General features: G+C 37.6%; 1 protein-coding gene across 1 annotated transcript in view; it reads left to right on the top strand.

Moving 5' to 3' along the window:
• The window catches only part of MTTP (microsomal triglyceride transfer protein), a 50,809-nt gene that overhangs the window by 16,598 nt on the left and 16,811 nt on the right, over positions 1 to 17,400 (top strand). The window contains 7 exon segments of the mRNA NM_214185.1: positions 1,542 to 1,658; positions 1,952 to 2,091; positions 4,059 to 4,209; positions 6,373 to 6,530; positions 10,357 to 10,525; positions 11,592 to 11,699; positions 16,671 to 16,883. Of these exon segments, the coding sequence (NP_999350.1) occupies positions 1,542 to 1,658; positions 1,952 to 2,091; positions 4,059 to 4,209; positions 6,373 to 6,530; positions 10,357 to 10,525; positions 11,592 to 11,699; positions 16,671 to 16,883 (1,056 nt within the window).

Below are 17,400 nucleotides of genomic sequence, written 5' to 3'. Positions count from 1 at the left end.
ATCCTAACTTGTATTTGAATACAGAATAAAGGGAATTAGAATAAGTTATGCTCAGTAGACCTATAGAATGACTGAATGGTAGAGATGCAAAAATCCTTTGTTCCAGTGGCATCACTGTGCATCACTATGCCTTAGGAAGTTTATTAAAAATATAAATGAGTTCCCGTCATAGCACAGCAGAAACGAATCCGACTAGGAACCATGAGGTTGCGGGTTTGATCCCTGGCTTTGCTCAGTGAGTTAAGGATCCCCATTGCCGTGACCTGTGGTGTAGGTTGCAGATGTGGCTCGGATCTGGCGTTGCTGTGGTTCTGGCTTAGGCCAGCAGCAACAGCTCCGATTAGACCCCTAGCCTGGGAACCTCCATATGCCGCAGGTGTGACTCTAAAAAGACAAAAGACAAAATAGATAGATAGATAGATAGACAGACAGACAGACAGACAGACAGATTCCGTAGATTTACTGCAGATATTCTGATTCAGTAGATTAGCATCTATATTTTAATAGTTTTATCAGCTAATGCAGATGCACCATCAGTTTGAGGAACCACTCATTGTAAACCCCCTTCATTTCATGAATAAAGAAACTGAGGTTAAACCAGAGAAGATAAGTGGCTCTCCTGGTATCACACCTGGAGTCAAAAGCAACACTGAATCCAAATTTACTTGTCTAAGTATAGCCAGTGTAGGTGAGAAAATCTGATGACAGGGCTGGGCCAAGGGAACACTGGTTAGCTCGTTAGAATGGAAATTGGGTATAGTGCTTGTAGCGGCCAGAGGAAAGGCTCAGGAAACCGAGTCTGTGCTGGATACATTGGCCTACATTCAAATTGTTTTTTTGTTTTTTTGCGTTTTAGGGCTGCACTTGTGGCATATGGAGGTTCCCAGGCTAGGGGTGGAATCAGAGCTACAGCTGCTGGCCTAAGCCAGAGCCACAGCAACACAGGATCTTATCCGCATCTGTAACCTACACCACAGCTCACCACAATGCCGAATCCTTAACCCACTGAGCAAGGCCAGGAATTGAACCCGCAACGTCATGGTTCCTACTCAGATTCATTTCTACTGTGCCATGACAGAAACACCTCAAATTGTTGATATGACTTATGATGAGTTGAATTAATCCCACAAGTTTTTTAAAGATTTCTAATCACACTCGGTTGGTCAACACGCACGTGCACGCACACGCACATGCAGCCTACACACAGTGCCATAAAAGTCACCTCTTCTTGCTACATAATTAGAGGTTTTGACTGTGACCAGAACATTTGTCCAATTCCTATTAAACACTAAAGAGAAATAGGAAATCCTTTATTGTTTCTAGGGCAATAAGAAGGTGCTCATAAGACTCAAAGAAGACGAAAAAGAATTCACATGCTACAGGAAACACTGAATTCTTTCTGTCATCTTATCCTGTCCTCCTGGACAAAAAGGCAGTCCCCCATGACATATTAGGACCCCAGTTTTCAAGCCACTTCCCACTGGAATTCAAATGGTCTATGTGAGAATTCCAAACATTATATGTTTTGCTTTTCCTTTTAGGTAGATATCTCAGGGGATTGTAAAGTGACCTACCAGGCTCATCAAGACAAAGTGACCAAAATTAAGGCCTTGGATTCATGTACAATAGAGAGGTCTGGATTCACAACCCGAAATCAGGTATGCTCGCTCTCACTATCTTTAAGGCAATTAAATAATTACAGTTTATAAAGATTAATTAAAAATAATAGATGAGTAAGTTCCAAAGTAATTTCGGAACATATATAATTTGGGAACGGGTATAGTTTTATGCAATATGAAATGAATAGGTTTATTTTTAATATATTGTAGGTTTGGGTGACGGGGGAAGGTGTGCGGGGGAAGCTCTCATGACGAGGGAAAAATAATATGCTATTTGGTTTGACTCAGAGATAAAAAGCTGATTGCTCATACATATTGATGTATTTATTTAGGTCTTGGGTGTCACATCGAAAGCCACGTCTGTCACTACCTATAAGATAGAAGACAGCTTTGTTGTAGCTGTGCTTGCAGAAGAGATACATGCTTTGAGGCTGAATTTTCTACAAACAATTGCAGGCAAAATAGTATCGAAGTAAGACAATACTAAAATTTAAATTTTCTTGACCGTCCTTTGATATACTATTACACTTGGTTTAATGCGTATATATATATATAGTACTTGTTTTGACTGCGAGCTCCTTGAAAACAAAGATTATGTCTTATTCATCTTTATTTTTCATATTATCTACAATTAAGCATAAGATGTAAAATACTTAATGTTGTAAAATAGAAATTCATTCAAATCAATTGTTTGTGAATAGAATTTAAATTTTGCAAAGTCAAACCAGATGATTCATTTTGGTTTGTTTTCTAATTTCTTTGTCAAATGTTTTTAATATCAAGGTTAAAAAATAGTGGCATTTCTGTGTTTTCTCAAGATTGTTTTTTTGTTATTGTTTTTGTTGTTGTTGTTGTCTTTCTAGGCCTGCACCCCTGGCATATGGAAGTTCCCAGACTAGGGGTTGAATTGGAGCTACTGCTGCCGGCCTATGCCACAGCCACAGCAATGCCAGCTCCGAGCCGCATCTGCAACATACACCACAGCTCACGGCAATGCCAGATCCTTAACCCACTGAGTGGGGCCAGGGATCACACCTGCATCCTCATGGATACGAGTTGGGTTTGTTACCACTGAGCCACTACGAGAACTCCTTGTTATTGCTAATAAACACAAAAAAATTCCATGGTAAAATGATGTGACAGCTTTTGATGTGACTTATAGTACTTACAGATTCAAGCCTGTTGTTTCAATTTGAGAAATTTTCTCTGGTCAGAATAGTTCTTACAGGGTTTAGAACTAGAATTTCAAAACTAAGAGCATGTATTGTTTTCAGATTTTAATTTAGAAGAAGAACATTTTCTAGCATTAAATGTAAATTTTGTCTTATGCCATTGTTTTTCAAATGTTTCAGCTAAAGTAGCCTTAATGTCAAAGGTGAATGGTGGCCAAATCTTAGAAGCGCCTCAAGCCATACATGCTTGAAATTTTATTGAAGTCTCATCTGGAGTAGAATTCTGCATTCTACTTTGTACTGCATCTCTATTATTTTCATATCTTTTTGTATAAGATTAATATTTTTAATGACTTAGGCTTATCAGGTTTCCATTGCTCTATAACCACTGCAAATTTAGTGGCGTAAAAAGCAGCAGTCATTTTCCTATTCTCTCTCCTAATTCTGGGGCTTGCCTTGGTCCCGCTAGGCATGCCTTGCTTGGTGTCTGTTATGCAGTTGCAGACAGTCACTGAGCAGAGCTGGTTCAAAGGCTACTTCCTCACCTACTTGGGGTCTGGGCTGAGAGACTCAGACTACTAAGGTTCCTCTTGCATCTCTCTGTATCTCCATGTGGTCTGTCAACCTGGCAGTTTCAGGTAGCCAGACTTCTTACATGGCAGCGCCAGTCTCCAAAGTATGTACCACCAGATGAAAGCCGAATTCCCTTTTGTGACAGTCTCACAAGCCACATATTGAAATTTCTGCTGTCCTCTATGAGTCAAGGCAGTCAGCATCCTGCCCAGGTTCAAGGAAAGGGATATAAATGCTATACCTTAAAGAGCCAAGGTTCTGAAAGAGCATATCAGACAAAACTATTACTGAGGCCATTTTTGGAAAACACAATTTTCTAATTGGCTTAGTTAATAAGTAACACATAGTCGTGTAAACGATACCATTTTCGGAGAGCTGGGCTAAATCCAAAAGAAGTGACATCTCATATCTTGTTTAGTGTCCAGGCAAATTTTCTTTCCTGTAGTCTTCTGTCATAACATTTTGAAAATCCAGACTGAAATTTTCAAATCTTTGAATAAAATTGTTGCTCCAACAAGATTTTTATAATCATCTTGAGGTTTCTGTTATTGCTGGAGATAATCACAGTTTGAAAGACATGTTCTTATAGAATTTGAATCAATTGGTATCTTGTTTGCCAAAATAATGACACTTAGTAGCTTGTTCACATGAAAGAATGCTGCTTAATATGATATTTCTCTTCCTTGTTATGCAGGCAGAAATTAGAGCTGAAGACAACAGAAGCAGGCCCCAGACTGAAGTCTGGGAAGCAGGTTGCCGCCATCATTAAAGCAGTTGATTCTAAGTACACGGCCATCCCCATTGTGGGCCAGGTCTTCCAGAGCGAGTGCAAAGGATGCTCTTCTGTAAGTGAGGGCAACTGCGTTGTGTGGCCACACATGGGAATAGTCATGGCTTAAAATCCTGTCTTCCTTTTGTCTCCAATGAAAACATCAGTTAATATTGCGAGAAAAGTTTACAAAGAACTACCAACCACACCACCACTGAGTTGTAGTGACAGTAACCTACTAATATGCTCCAAAGATGATGGGTAATACAATAGCAATCAACAAATGATTACCATCCACTCATTTTAAAGAAAAAAATGTTAGGACTTAAGGACAGCTTCTCCATGGCAGCTTTTAGAATGCAGGGGGCATAAGGACCTAGTGAAGTGAAGGGGAAGCATATGGACAAAGCTGAACCCTGAAAGTTCTGCCACGTGGTAGTAATATATCCACAGGTGAAATGCTTCACTGAGCTCAGTGTTCTGAGAAGAGTTTTGAGGACTGAAAAAGGATACCAAGCCCTTTGCCTAGATTAGGAACACTTACTTACCACACCCCAGCCTCCCCTGTAATTACAGCCAGAAATGAGATAGACCATCCCCAAGGCAAAGTGTAGATCATCTTGTAGCATTTTTAATCCAACAAAAAGATATTTCATTTACTGCGTGAATCAGATGTGATATATGGCCACAGAAATGACTCTGGGTTCCAGCATTTCCTAATACTTAACCTCTTCTCAGGAGGGCAAACTCTTGGCTTCATGCTCTGTTTGTAGCTACCAGAATATGCTCTTCCCTTAGATATTATTAGTGTTTCAAAAAGTAGAATCATCAAAAACTAATACCATAATCTGCTTAAAGTGCAAAGCACTAATTCCTTACTAGTTTCTTAAATATACCAAAACAGAATTAAGGGAAAAAGGAAAATGACACAAAAAGTCATCATTCTCAAACTTTTTCTTTTGTTTTTCTTCCATAAATCATCAAATGATATCAAGCATTTTTTTCTGACCACACCGCTATGAGGCTAGAAGTCCAATGTAACTTTCAAAGGTCATATGAGATGGAAATTATTTAGAAAAGATGAAACCAAACCAATCATCTTTTCTAATGCTGTTAATTTCTCCTCCCACCATTATCAAACATTATGAGCCATCTAAGATTTTTCATAAGTATTTCTTCCTTATTGTAGGAAAGGTTTATGTCTTTGAGGAACTGGCTTTTCCAACTTCAGTTTAATGTCACCACTGCAACCATTTAAAGAAAAAAATGACATCACATGGACATGTTCTCTGCCCTCAGAAATGACCCACTAAGTCTTTAGCTAAATTGCAGCTGGAATTTTGGTTTGGGATATCAATCCTCTTAAGATTAGACAACCAAAAGAGACTTGAAAAATAGCAAGATATGTGCTTGTTGCTTATGAGAAGGAATATATAACTTAAAAACTGGTAGCATGCTCAGTACCCAGAGTGATGCAGTTGGAGGTCATTAATGGGGTTTAACACATTTTTTACAACTAGGAGAAAAGTGGTAAACTATGAAAAACAAGTTTTTAGCCTATTTCTAAATCAAAAGCTGTCATTAGTTGGAACTATTCACTATTTCTAAAAGCACAGTAACACAACAATAGTGCATGTGAGAATTACCTTTATCTAAATACTACTCTACTTAACAGATACATGTAATGAACAGTTCAGACCTCAGTAATGTGTTACTGTTTACTATTGTTTGCATTTCATGCAGACAATAAAATAAACAGAATAGGAAGTTCAAGTTATTGCAAAAATTGATTTTCAGTAAGGTTCCCGTATACAAGAAACCTGACACAGTTCTTCAGCAGTTCTGACTTTTTTCCCTCCAAAATACCCTGTTGTTAATGAAAATTCTGCAGAATTTCACTATAGTAGTCAGGGCCTGGCCTCAGATAAAATTCCCTATGTGTAACCATGGAATGACCTATATGCCAGAGGCTTGAGGTCATTTGAGCTAAGTACCAATAGCCAAAAACAGTCTTCCTATGGAGGACTTGTACTTAGGGTGAGCAGGCCTCTATATGTGCCTGTACCAGTCACAGAAGTGTGGTAGGGGCAGGGGACAATCGGGTGTATTGAGGTAAGATCTAAAAAGCTTCTTTTGCTGGTCAGATACAAGGGAAATTTTATTTCTGGAAAGACCATCCGTTGTCAGTGTGGATGTTCAGAATTATGAATGTGGTGTGGGCCTGTGGCCATGTTTGCAGCTCTCCCAGCACTGGCAGTCGGTCAGAAAACACCTGCAGCCTGACAACCTCTCCAAGACAGAGGCTGTCAGAAGTTTCCTGACCTTCATTCAGCACCTCAGGACGGCAAAGAAAGAAGAGATCCTCCAAATCCTAAAGGCTGAAAACAAGGACATACTGTAAGTTCCCTGAATATTGTGTGGGGTGGTCCGTAGGAAAGCATTTCTGGGTGATTGGGGTTTTTTTTCTTTTTCCTTTTCTTTTTAGGGCTGAACCTGTGGCATATGGAAGTTCCCAGGCTCAGGGTCGAATCGGAGCTGCAGCTGCCAGCCCACACCACCGCCACAGCAACGCCAGATCCAAGCCATATGTGCAACCCACACCACATTTCATGGCAACGCCAGATCCTTAACCCACTGAGCCAGGCCAGGGATCGAACCTGAATCCTCATGGATACTAGTGGGGTTCTTAACCCACTGTGCCATGATGGGAACTCCACTAGGCTATTTTTATTAAGCAAGTAAAATCCCTTTTTATCAACTACCTCACCTTCAGATCAATGGTTTCATTCTTTTGCATTTTCATTGAACAGTTATATACCATAATGCAGTAATTTAATGGTTACTTGACCAGAAATGCAGTAACAAGTTTTCAGCGGTGACTCAGAGTGAAACTTTTTTTTGGGGGGGGAGGTTCTGAGTTGAAATCAGGTATAGACTGGTGCATAGATAGGGAGGGCCAGGGCTTCGTTGTGGCACCATGGTGCACTTGCAGCCTCATCTTCAGGAAATTGAGTTCTTGGAGCTGTTAATTTATACTTGGAAAGATTTCAGAGTTGATTATAAAAATGAACAAAAAAGTACGTTTTTTTAATTGAAATTATGCTTTCATTCAAAATCCACTGCTCATCTGCATGAAAGCTAGGATTTAAAAAGAAAATTGAGAACAGAGGTGAAGAAGGATCCAGAGAAAAGAAACATGTACAGCATTTGAATATTCGATGAAAGGGTGCTTCATTTTATATCCATTATAAAGCTGACTTAGTTCTCAAAAGTACTTTGTAAATACAAATACACTTTGTAAATACAAGTGTTTTGGTCTATAATACAAAATTTGCAACTACGAATTCACCTATTTGATACTAATTAACCAAGTTGATGATATAGAACATGGCTCAATTAATTTGACAAACAGTAGAATCTAGCCATTAAGGTAATCAAAAGTTGAAAGCGACCAACTTACACACACACACACACACACACACACACACAACAGTAGTCACTGAGTTCAAAGGACTCGGTTACCCAAGAAGAAGAGTATTTAGATTTTTTTTCCTGAGAAGTCTGTTTATTTTTGATTATATTTGTTATTTACCTGCCTTAAGGATAATAAACAATTGATATGAATTCTATATGACTAACCACAATTTAGTTGGGTCCTCTCTTCAAATAAATGTTTAAAACATAAGTTGATATATATGCAAAATATAAATTCTCAGACTCTGTTTTAATGATAGAACTTAAGAATATTGTTTAGGGTGACTTGACTTTATATCAAAACCAAAAATATTGATAAGAATTGTGCAGGAATTCCCATCGTGGTGCAGTGGTTAACGAATCCAACCAGGAACCATGAGGTTGCGGGTTTGATCCCTGGCCTTGCTCAGTGGGTTAAAGATCCGGCGTTGCCGTGAGCTGTGGTGTAGGTCACAGACGCAGCTCGGATCCCACATTTCTGTGGCTCTGGCGTAGGCCAGTGGCTACAGCTCCGATTAGACCCCTAGCTTGGGAACCTCCATATGCTGCGGGAAGTGGCCCTAGAAAAGGCAAAAAGACAAAAAAAAAAAAAAAAAAAAAAAAAAAGTGCGAAAATTAGCTGCTAATTTAAAATAGCAGCTAATTTGTATCCTAAAAATCTTAAGGTGGCAATAACTTGTATGATTGATTGCATGATGTATCTTCTAAATCAGTTTATTTACACAATATTGTACCATATCATAGGTAATACACATGTAACATAGTGTAGTAAAAAAGATACAAAGATGAACTGAAATCAGATGTAGTTTTTAATTCTGACTTCCAACAGCATATAAATTTTAAGCAAGTTAGTTATATTTTACCTCCCTGAGCCTCTCTTTCAACATCTGTAAAATACAGAGAATAATTCCTTCTGTTTATTGTAGGATAGTGAAAGTCAGGATGATGGAATGTAGCATTTTCCAGAGTGTTTATTATGTTTATCCCATAATTTGCAGAATATTAACAAGCCACGAGGAAAGGATTCTGCAAGAAACTGAGTTTGAAGAACACTGAAGGAAACCCAATCAAATAGTTGTCTTTGCTGTAGAAATATTCAGCTTCTTTAATCTGATAATATTATGCATGTTTCCTTAAACATACTTTAAACTTCCATAACCTTGAAAATCCCTTTTCTTAAAGCATTCAGCAGGACTGGTGTTGCCTGAAAAATACTTTGGGGAACTCTGATTATAGTTAAAGGACTGTGTTTTCCAGAGTTCCTGAAAAACCTGAGTTCTAATCCTAGCTATACATTTACCAGCTTCAGGACCTTGAACAAGTGACTCAATGAGTCTATTTCCTCATATGTAAGGGGGAATGTTAGTATTATACTGACAGAGATGTTTGGTGAGGTGACGGTATTAATAATAGCATATATTTATTGAGCATTTACAATGTGCCAAACACTATTCTAAGTATTTTACATAGATTATGTAATTTAATCCTCCCAGCAATCCTAAAATAACTACTGCTATCAGCCCCATGTTACAGGTGAAGAAATTAAAACAAAAAGAGGTTGCATCACATACCTAAAATTTCTAGTGCAGTGTTTGCATAGTAGACTTAATAAGAATCATCTCTCTCAGTCTCTGCTTAGTAATTCACCAGGGTTTTTGTTAGGTTCAAAATGGTATAATGCAAGAATCGTTTTTTTAAGTATAATGCATTAAACACATGTACGATTTGTTTATGTGGCTGTGGAATAAAATATTTACATGCGTAATATATTCATTAGTGTGACAGCTAGTTTCAGTCATGTTATCCCAGATTCGGCCAACCAACGATTCTTGATGAGTAGAACATGTAACCAACACTTTTCTGTAGGAGTCCCACTCTGTTCACAACTAATCATTGTAGCTGGACTTGAACTATACCCTGGTGTTTTTTATTTTTTTAAAAAATGAGCAAAAACTTTTCTCTTAGATATAAATGAAGTTAAAAGAATGTCCCGGAGTTCCCGTCGTGGCGCAGTGGTTAACGAATCCAACTAGGAACCATGAGGTTGCGGGTTCGGTCCCTGCCCTTGCTCAGTGGGTTAACGATCCGGCGTTGCCGTGAGCTGTGGTGTAGGTTGCAGACGTGGCTCGGATCCTGCGTTGCTGTGGCTCTGGCGTAGGCTGGTGGCTACAGCTCCAATTCAGCCCCTAGCCTGGGAACCTCCATATGCCGCGGGAGCGGCCCAAGAAATAGCAACAACAACAACAATAACAACAAACAACAAAAGACAAAAAAAAAAAAAAAAAAAAAAAGAATGTCCCATCTTTCCTTAAATAGTACTGCCCTAGTTAAGCTACACATTTGAGAAATGTATATATTTGCAAAGCTAATTAGAGAAAGAATCGATTTGGGGGGACTGTAGCTTTCCTATATTACTCATATAGAAAAGAATGTAAATCTAATTTATATAATATTAGTTATATAATTTTGTTTAAAAACCTCCAAATTATATTTAGATTAGGCCAATATAGTAAAATTAATTTGCTTATTCTGAGTTACACTGAGTGTGATAGAGGAGAGTTAAGCGAGAGATTTAAAATCAAATGGGGAGGGGTCTTTTGGAGAAAGTCATTCATTTTTGTTTTGTTTAAATAAAAAATTTTCAATTCTTTAGGAAACTCAAACCAGTGGAGTCTATAAATTGTAGCAGTTTTCAATAATTTCTGAGGAACCCTCAACACTGATGTCCATGATAATGCCTTTGTTATAGACCTCAGCTTGTGGATGCTGTCACCTCTGCTCAGACCCCAGACTCATTGGATGCCATTTTGGACTTTCTGGACTTCAAAAGTGACAGCAATATTATCCTCCAGGAGAGGTTTCTCTATGCTTGTGGTTTTGCTTCCCATCCAGATGAAGAACTCCTGAGAGCCCTCATTGTAAGTCAAATGGACCCTGGTATCTAAGCAGTAATTAAAGGTTGCTAGTATCAGAATGAAGAAGGCTGAAAGTAGAGCCTTCTGATTATTCATGTTCAAATTCTATTGGATTATATTTGATCCATTCATCATTAACTGTACTGTACATTATTTCACATAGTGTGTTCTTTGCAATTCCTCTGAGTAACATAAGCTATATGAAAATTTAAAGATTGTGTTTATCTATCACATAATGTGACATAGGACAAAATTTCAGAGGGGAGAAGTATTGGTAATGCTTCAAAATTTGATTTTTAAAAGATTTATTTTAACTTCAAAAAACTTCATGGTATTTAATATACAGTACATTGGATATAATTAAATCATACATACAAGATGTAATTATTCTGATATTAAACAATTATATTGGAAGCAAAAGGTAGAGTTCTCTTGGTTGCAAGATTTAAAAACAAAAAGTGCCCTTATCCACTTATGATTTAGAAGAAAAGTTTACAATCTTTTTGGAAAATCTTTGGGGAAGATCTTTTTCCCAGGCTAGGGGTCGAATTAGAGCTACAGCTGTCGGCCTACACCACAGCCACAGCCAAGCCAGATCTGAGGACCTACACCACAGCTCATGGGAATGCAGATCCTTAACCCACTGAGTGGGGCCAGGGGTAGAACGAACACACATCCTGATGGATACTAGCAGGGTTTGTTACTAAGCCGTAAGGGTTTGTTACTAAGCCGTAATGGAAATTCCAAGGCAAATCTAATTTGAAAATCTGATAAAACCAATGAAGCCCCTCATTACCCATACATAAAATTTTACAGGCCATTTTTTGATTCACTGACCAATGAACCCAATCCATAAACCTCTTGGGAGTGCCCAGAGCAGACCTGGAAAGATCTGTTCAATACTAGACAGTGAATCTGTAAGTGTCCCCAAAGCAAAATTCGGATTTTGCAATCCAGGAACATAAAAATGATTTCCTTAGGCTTTGGCTACTTCATTTCTTAGCTAGAAATATCCCTTAGAAGTTTTTTAATGTTTTGGTAATCTCTTTTATTCCTGTTTGGCTAACAGAGTAAGTTCAAAGGTTCCTTTGGGAGCAACGATATCAGAGAATCCGTTATGATCATCATTGGGGCCCTTGTCAGGAAGCTGTGCCAGAACGAAGGCTGCAAACTCAAAGTAAGTGCAAATCCAGTCTCATGTGTTGTATTTCTAGTTCTAGGCCATCCTATTTAACACTCGCCATGCTACCCACCACTGCTATGCCTAATCCTCCTCCCCGACTCTGCTTTTTGCATTTGCATGGCAGTATTTCCATTTAACATACGTCATAATTCAGTTTTTATTATGCTCATTCTTTATTTTTGTATCCCACTGAAATGGAATTTCTATGCAAACCAGGATCTTTATTCAATACCAGCTGCTTAAAATGGTGCCTGGGACATAGATAATGTTTAATAAATATTTGCTAAAGTGAATCGTCTCTCAATCCCCCATCCATATATATTTATTGAATGCTCACCATCTACTCAGCTTTGAATGATGTGTATGATAAAGTCCTTGTTCTTAAAAAAATATCAGACTCTAGGGCCACGTCCTAGAGCACACTGCTCTCTATTCTAAGTGTGGTTTGCAGTTTTGAGTTTTGATGGTGGATATTTCGTTACTTTTAATTACTTCAGAACTTTACATTTCCGTTTCAATTTCATTTTCTCAAAGCTTCTGCCTGAGTGGACTATCAGTTGTAACATCTTTCTTATTAAAGTTAAACAAAACCCTCACTTTGTAAGCATAACTAAGTATGGAAAATCTAAATGGATTAATCTCCAGCACAGCTCATTTTTCTAAAACACGAATGGATTAAAGATGTTAAATAAACAAAAATATAGTCTTTTTTCATCCACATTTATTATGTAGCCAGCTTTGTCAGCAATTTGCTTCTTTTTCCAAAAGACATCACTATATTATTTTGCTTACTGAGTGCTTGCTGTTAAAAAGAGAGTATCTTGAAACCAAATAGTTCCAAAAGAGGCGACGCACAACTAGAATATAAACTAAGTATGCAAAAGGTCACTAAGAAAACAATGGTATTGAAAATGTCTGGGTATCTGCTTATTACATTCTGGCAAAAATCAAATTTGTATGGTTTTTATGATATCAAAGAACTATGACTTCTTATATTTTTTAATTTTCATAATTATTTGAGTAGCTGGTTCACTTTATAAATCACATTTCAAATGTCTTGGCTAAACCCAAAACTCGCATATAAAAACTCCATTCAGCTGTATTTAATGAATGTTTACTCTCTGCTAGGCATGATGCTATTCCTTAGTATAAAGATACATAAAATTTTCTGCTACCCTCAAAGAACTCCTAATTGTTTATCAAATGCAAATGACAATAATATTGAAATATAAAAAGAGTGCTCTGAGAATACTGCAGAATACGCAATGAACTACTCTGGGGTTGGTGGGGAAGATGTCACCAAAACAATAATATTAAATAGCATTGCCTAGGAGAGTCTTTTGAGTAAAGAGAGAGTTTTGTGGAATAAAGGACACTCTAGGAGAAATACAGTAATGTATAAAAAGGCCCAAACTCAAAGTGGGCCTGGCGTGCTTGAGAACAGTGAGAAATTCCGTGGGGCTGGAGCACAAAATATGTATGTTTGTAGGGCAGATGTGTAGGAGTGGCAATGCAGGAAAGAAGGGAAGGGAGAAGAGAGGTAGGCTGGATCTTTATTAATGACAAGCTAAGGAGTCTGGCCTTCATTCTCTGGAGAAAATGGAGAATAATGTGGTTTTTAGGTGGTGAATGACACCCTCGGGATTTTTTTACTTAGAAGGAAGCAAAATGGTAAATGGACTGTGTGTCAGCTGCATCAGGGCTGGTGAGATCTGATCAGAAGTGTTTGCAACAACCTGGGCAAGAATTAATAAAGGGCTGAATTAATGTAGGTGCAGTATGGGGAGAGAAGGAGACAGATTCAAGAGCTATTTAGGAGGCAGAACCAATAGTATTTCGTGACTGATGGGATGTGGGGAATGAAAAAGATGTGAAGATCCAGATGACTATTAAGCTTCCAGGTTAGGATACTAGATGTAAGGTGATGTAAACCACCTAAGCAAACTTATTATAGAACCTGGTTTGGGGGTGGGAGGAAGGTAGGGCTATTCACTTGTTTTGGCCATGTCCGAAATCCTTTGGGCCACCAGGTGAGTTGTCCAACAGGTAGATGGCCACACCCATCTGCAGCCAGAAAAGGTGCTGGACTGAAACGTTGGGAGAAAATGGTATTACCCAAGGGAGGCATATAGCATGAGAAGGAAACGAAACAGAGGATTACATTTGAAGTTCTTCTGATAAGAGATCACCCTAGTTATATCACATCCTTAAATTTACCTTGTAGGTAGCTGTAAACTATCCACATTCATTATCACTGCCATTCAATTTTGTTAATATTCTTGGGCAACTTTTAAAAAAATGCATCTTCGGAGATAATGAGACTTGGCCGCCAGATGGACTATAGTAAATATTCAATTTTTCTTTTCAACTTTCTGTTGTGAAATATTCATCTGCCTTTTGCCCAAATCAAAGATATCCAGATAGAACGATTCTATTCTTTTATGCATTCTAATTACAAGTTTAAGGCGTCTACTGGGCACACAATACATATATTGCCCCCAAAGTACCTGCCATCCTATCAAGTGCTTTTCAGCATTCAGTCGCATGAAAGTTACTGTCCTAAGACAGTCCAAATGGCAGTTAGGCAAGGTCACAATGAGTACTAAAACCTTATTTCTTTTTTTGATTTGTTTTCGCTTACATTTTGACCTCCCTGCATCTTTTTTTTTTTTTTTTTTTTTTTACAAATTTATGTCTGAAAAAATTCAAGCTATGGAAAAGTGGTGAGAATAGCACAATTACATGAACATTTGTATACTCACTTCTTCTAGATTTGCCAATTGTAAACTTAGGGTCATATTCGCATACTGATTCCATTTTATTTCATTTTGGTGAATGCTTTGAGAGTGAGTTGCAGACATCTGACATTTTATCCTTAAAGACTTTTTACTCATTGCTAGAGTGCCATTGCACCTCAGCTCTTGCAATGGGCAACATACCTATATTTATTAAATTGTGAGTTCATACTACTACCTCTAATTCTAATCCAGTACTACAGAGGTTCTTTCTCTCCTTCCACCGTTCCATAATTCTATCTTCCTTCTCCCACACTGAGAACACTGGTTCTCAAGAACATCAATGTAATGCTTCATTTGCTCAATCCTAAAATACGTGCAAAATAGTTTCATTATTGCAATGCCAAAATCACTACAAAAAATAAACAGATCTAAATAAGTGGAAGACTTCAGCACAGTCTTTTTGTCCTTAGACTATATTTCGTTAAAGGTATATAGTCAGAGCACTATGGTCAAACATTGCTTGGATTAATTATTTTCTATTCTTGTCTGTTTAGTTATCAGTCTGACATACATTCATGTTCATTTCTTTCTCTTCGAATTCAATTTTCTCAAGCTTTCATTCTTGCTGATTTCATTTTGTTTTTTGAATATTTGAAATAGTAACATGATTCAAAAGTCAAAACTTTACTTTAAAAGTATTCTCAAAGAGGTCTTGTTCCCTTTCTTACCCCTCCACCCATTCTCACCTACCTTTTCTATGGCAGCAGTATCATTAGTTTGGGGCTCTCCTTCCTGTTTCTTTTTGCTACGGTGAACAAGTGTACATACACATTCTTATTTTTTCTTGCACAAAATATAGTTTTCCATATACATACATTCTCTTGTATCTCATTTTTACCACTTAAAAATATATGCTGGAAATCACCCCACATTGGTTCACAGAGATCTTCCTCTTTCTTCCTCTTTCCTTTTACAACTGCCCAGTGCGCCATAGAGTGTTCAACTGAGGCGCCATATTTGATTCTCACATGCATGGTCATTAAGTGGTGTCCACTATTTTGTTATTACAAATAATGCTTGAATGAATCATCTTAGGCCTGTTTTCTCTTATTTTTGGAGATAGAGCTCCAGGGCTAGGGTTATTGTATCAAAATCCAGATTGCTTTGCTTTTGCCAAATTATCTTCCATGAGAATCATAACATTTATGCTTCCACTAGCAATGTCTGAGAATACCTATTTCCAAGGCACAGTAACAAAGTATGTTATTAAATTTTTTGATTTTTAAAAACTCAATCTGATAGTTGAGAAATAGCATTCCTCTGATTACATTTGAAGTTTAGCATCTTTCCATTTGGGGACCTTTCTTATCTTCCCTACTCCCCATCTCTCCCATTTTGTGTGTGTGTATGTGGTTGTGTGTGTACCTGCAACCTGACTTCAGAGTTTATAAATCCTATAGATGATTTAGGTCTTAGGAACCTTTATTTTAAAGACAATACTGAAGCCCCTGAAACGTACGTGGTAGCAAAGGTAAGATGAGAGCCTAGATGTCCCTATTTCTATTTTGCTTTTCCATTAAACTATTAACCTGTACTCAATTTCTTTTTTTTTTTTCTAGGCCGAACAAAATAAAAAAGACCTTTTTTTTTTTTTTTTCCTGATGAGGAACATATGTAAAAAGTACCTAGTCCATAAAAGGCATTTAAGAAAGGTTTTTGAACAGTATGTTGCATTAATCAAATTTGGAATGAAGTGGAAACAAGCACTTTTTAAACATTTAGAACAAAGCCTTCCTGTTAAGTCCTATGTGCTTTCACTAAAGTGGTACCTAAAGAAGAGGTGTGGGCCACCATTTAGGCACCATCTAACCATTGCTTTAGAAATTCAATAAATGGGCAGTTTTAGGAGTAATCGATCACAAGGGAATTTAAAAAAATAACTTTATAATTTAGAATGTGTTCAAAAAATAAATAAATATGCCCATTATTAATTATACTCACTGCTTCTTAAGTATATATTAATATATTATTTTTTTTTTAAAAAAAAGCACCATTATCAAGCTTTACTTGTTCATTTTCATCATGTGCCTCAGTCAGGCAACCAGCGCAACACTTTCTAAAACTCTAGGCTGTCTTTTTAGATCCAGGAATGAAGCTGATCTTACCCAGGCTTTGCTTACTACTTGGATGGTAAGGCACATGTCTGATGTAGAATGTGATTTCCTAGGCAGTGGTAGACGCTAAGAAGTTAATCCTGGGTGGACTTGAAAGAGCAGAGAAAAAAGAGGACACCATGATGTACCTGCTGGCTCTGAAGAATGCCCGGCTTCCGGAGGGCATCCCATTGCTCCTGAAGTACGCAGAGGCAGCAGAAGGGCCCATCAGCCACCTTGCTGTCACCACTCTCCAGAGATATGATGCCCCTTTTATAACTGATGAGGTAAATGCTCCAAGAATATTTGCAACACTCAGAAAAGGGACAAAGCATGCCTAATCATGAGTCAAACGCAGACTCCTCTGAAGTCGCCCAATCTTTTTTCCCAAATTAATAATTTCTCTGTCTTGTTTAGGAATAATTGGACTTAAAGCTACTCTGAAGCAGATTCACACTTGGAATAGATAATGTCCTGTATCCTAACGTATAAATAGTGAAGAGCATTCTCTTATTTTAAGAAACAATTTTTTTTTGGAAATATCTTTACTTCCACAAGTTTTAAGATGCTCTTAAATTTTCTACACTGGAGTAACCTGGCTTAAGTTGGTTCCTACAGCTGCATTTTAATCAAAATTAAACTTTTTCTTAGGAAAGAAAATGTTTATAAACTGTGAGATAAACCACCTGCTGAGAATGATATTTCCAGTTTGCAGCTAAGTTTTGTGTCAAAGTTGAAAGACTGCAAAGCATGATAATTATGAACATGAGTTTTTGAGACAGAGAGACCTACCTATGAATTCTG

This window comes from Sus scrofa, chromosome 8 (assembly GCF_000003025.6).
Source record: "Sus scrofa isolate TJ Tabasco breed Duroc chromosome 8, Sscrofa11.1, whole genome shotgun sequence".
In the NCBI taxonomy this organism is placed as follows: Eukaryota; Metazoa; Chordata; class Mammalia; order Artiodactyla; family Suidae; genus Sus; species Sus scrofa.
The sequence above is the reverse complement of the archived record's forward strand: the minus strand, read 5'-3'. Positions and strand labels throughout refer to the sequence as shown.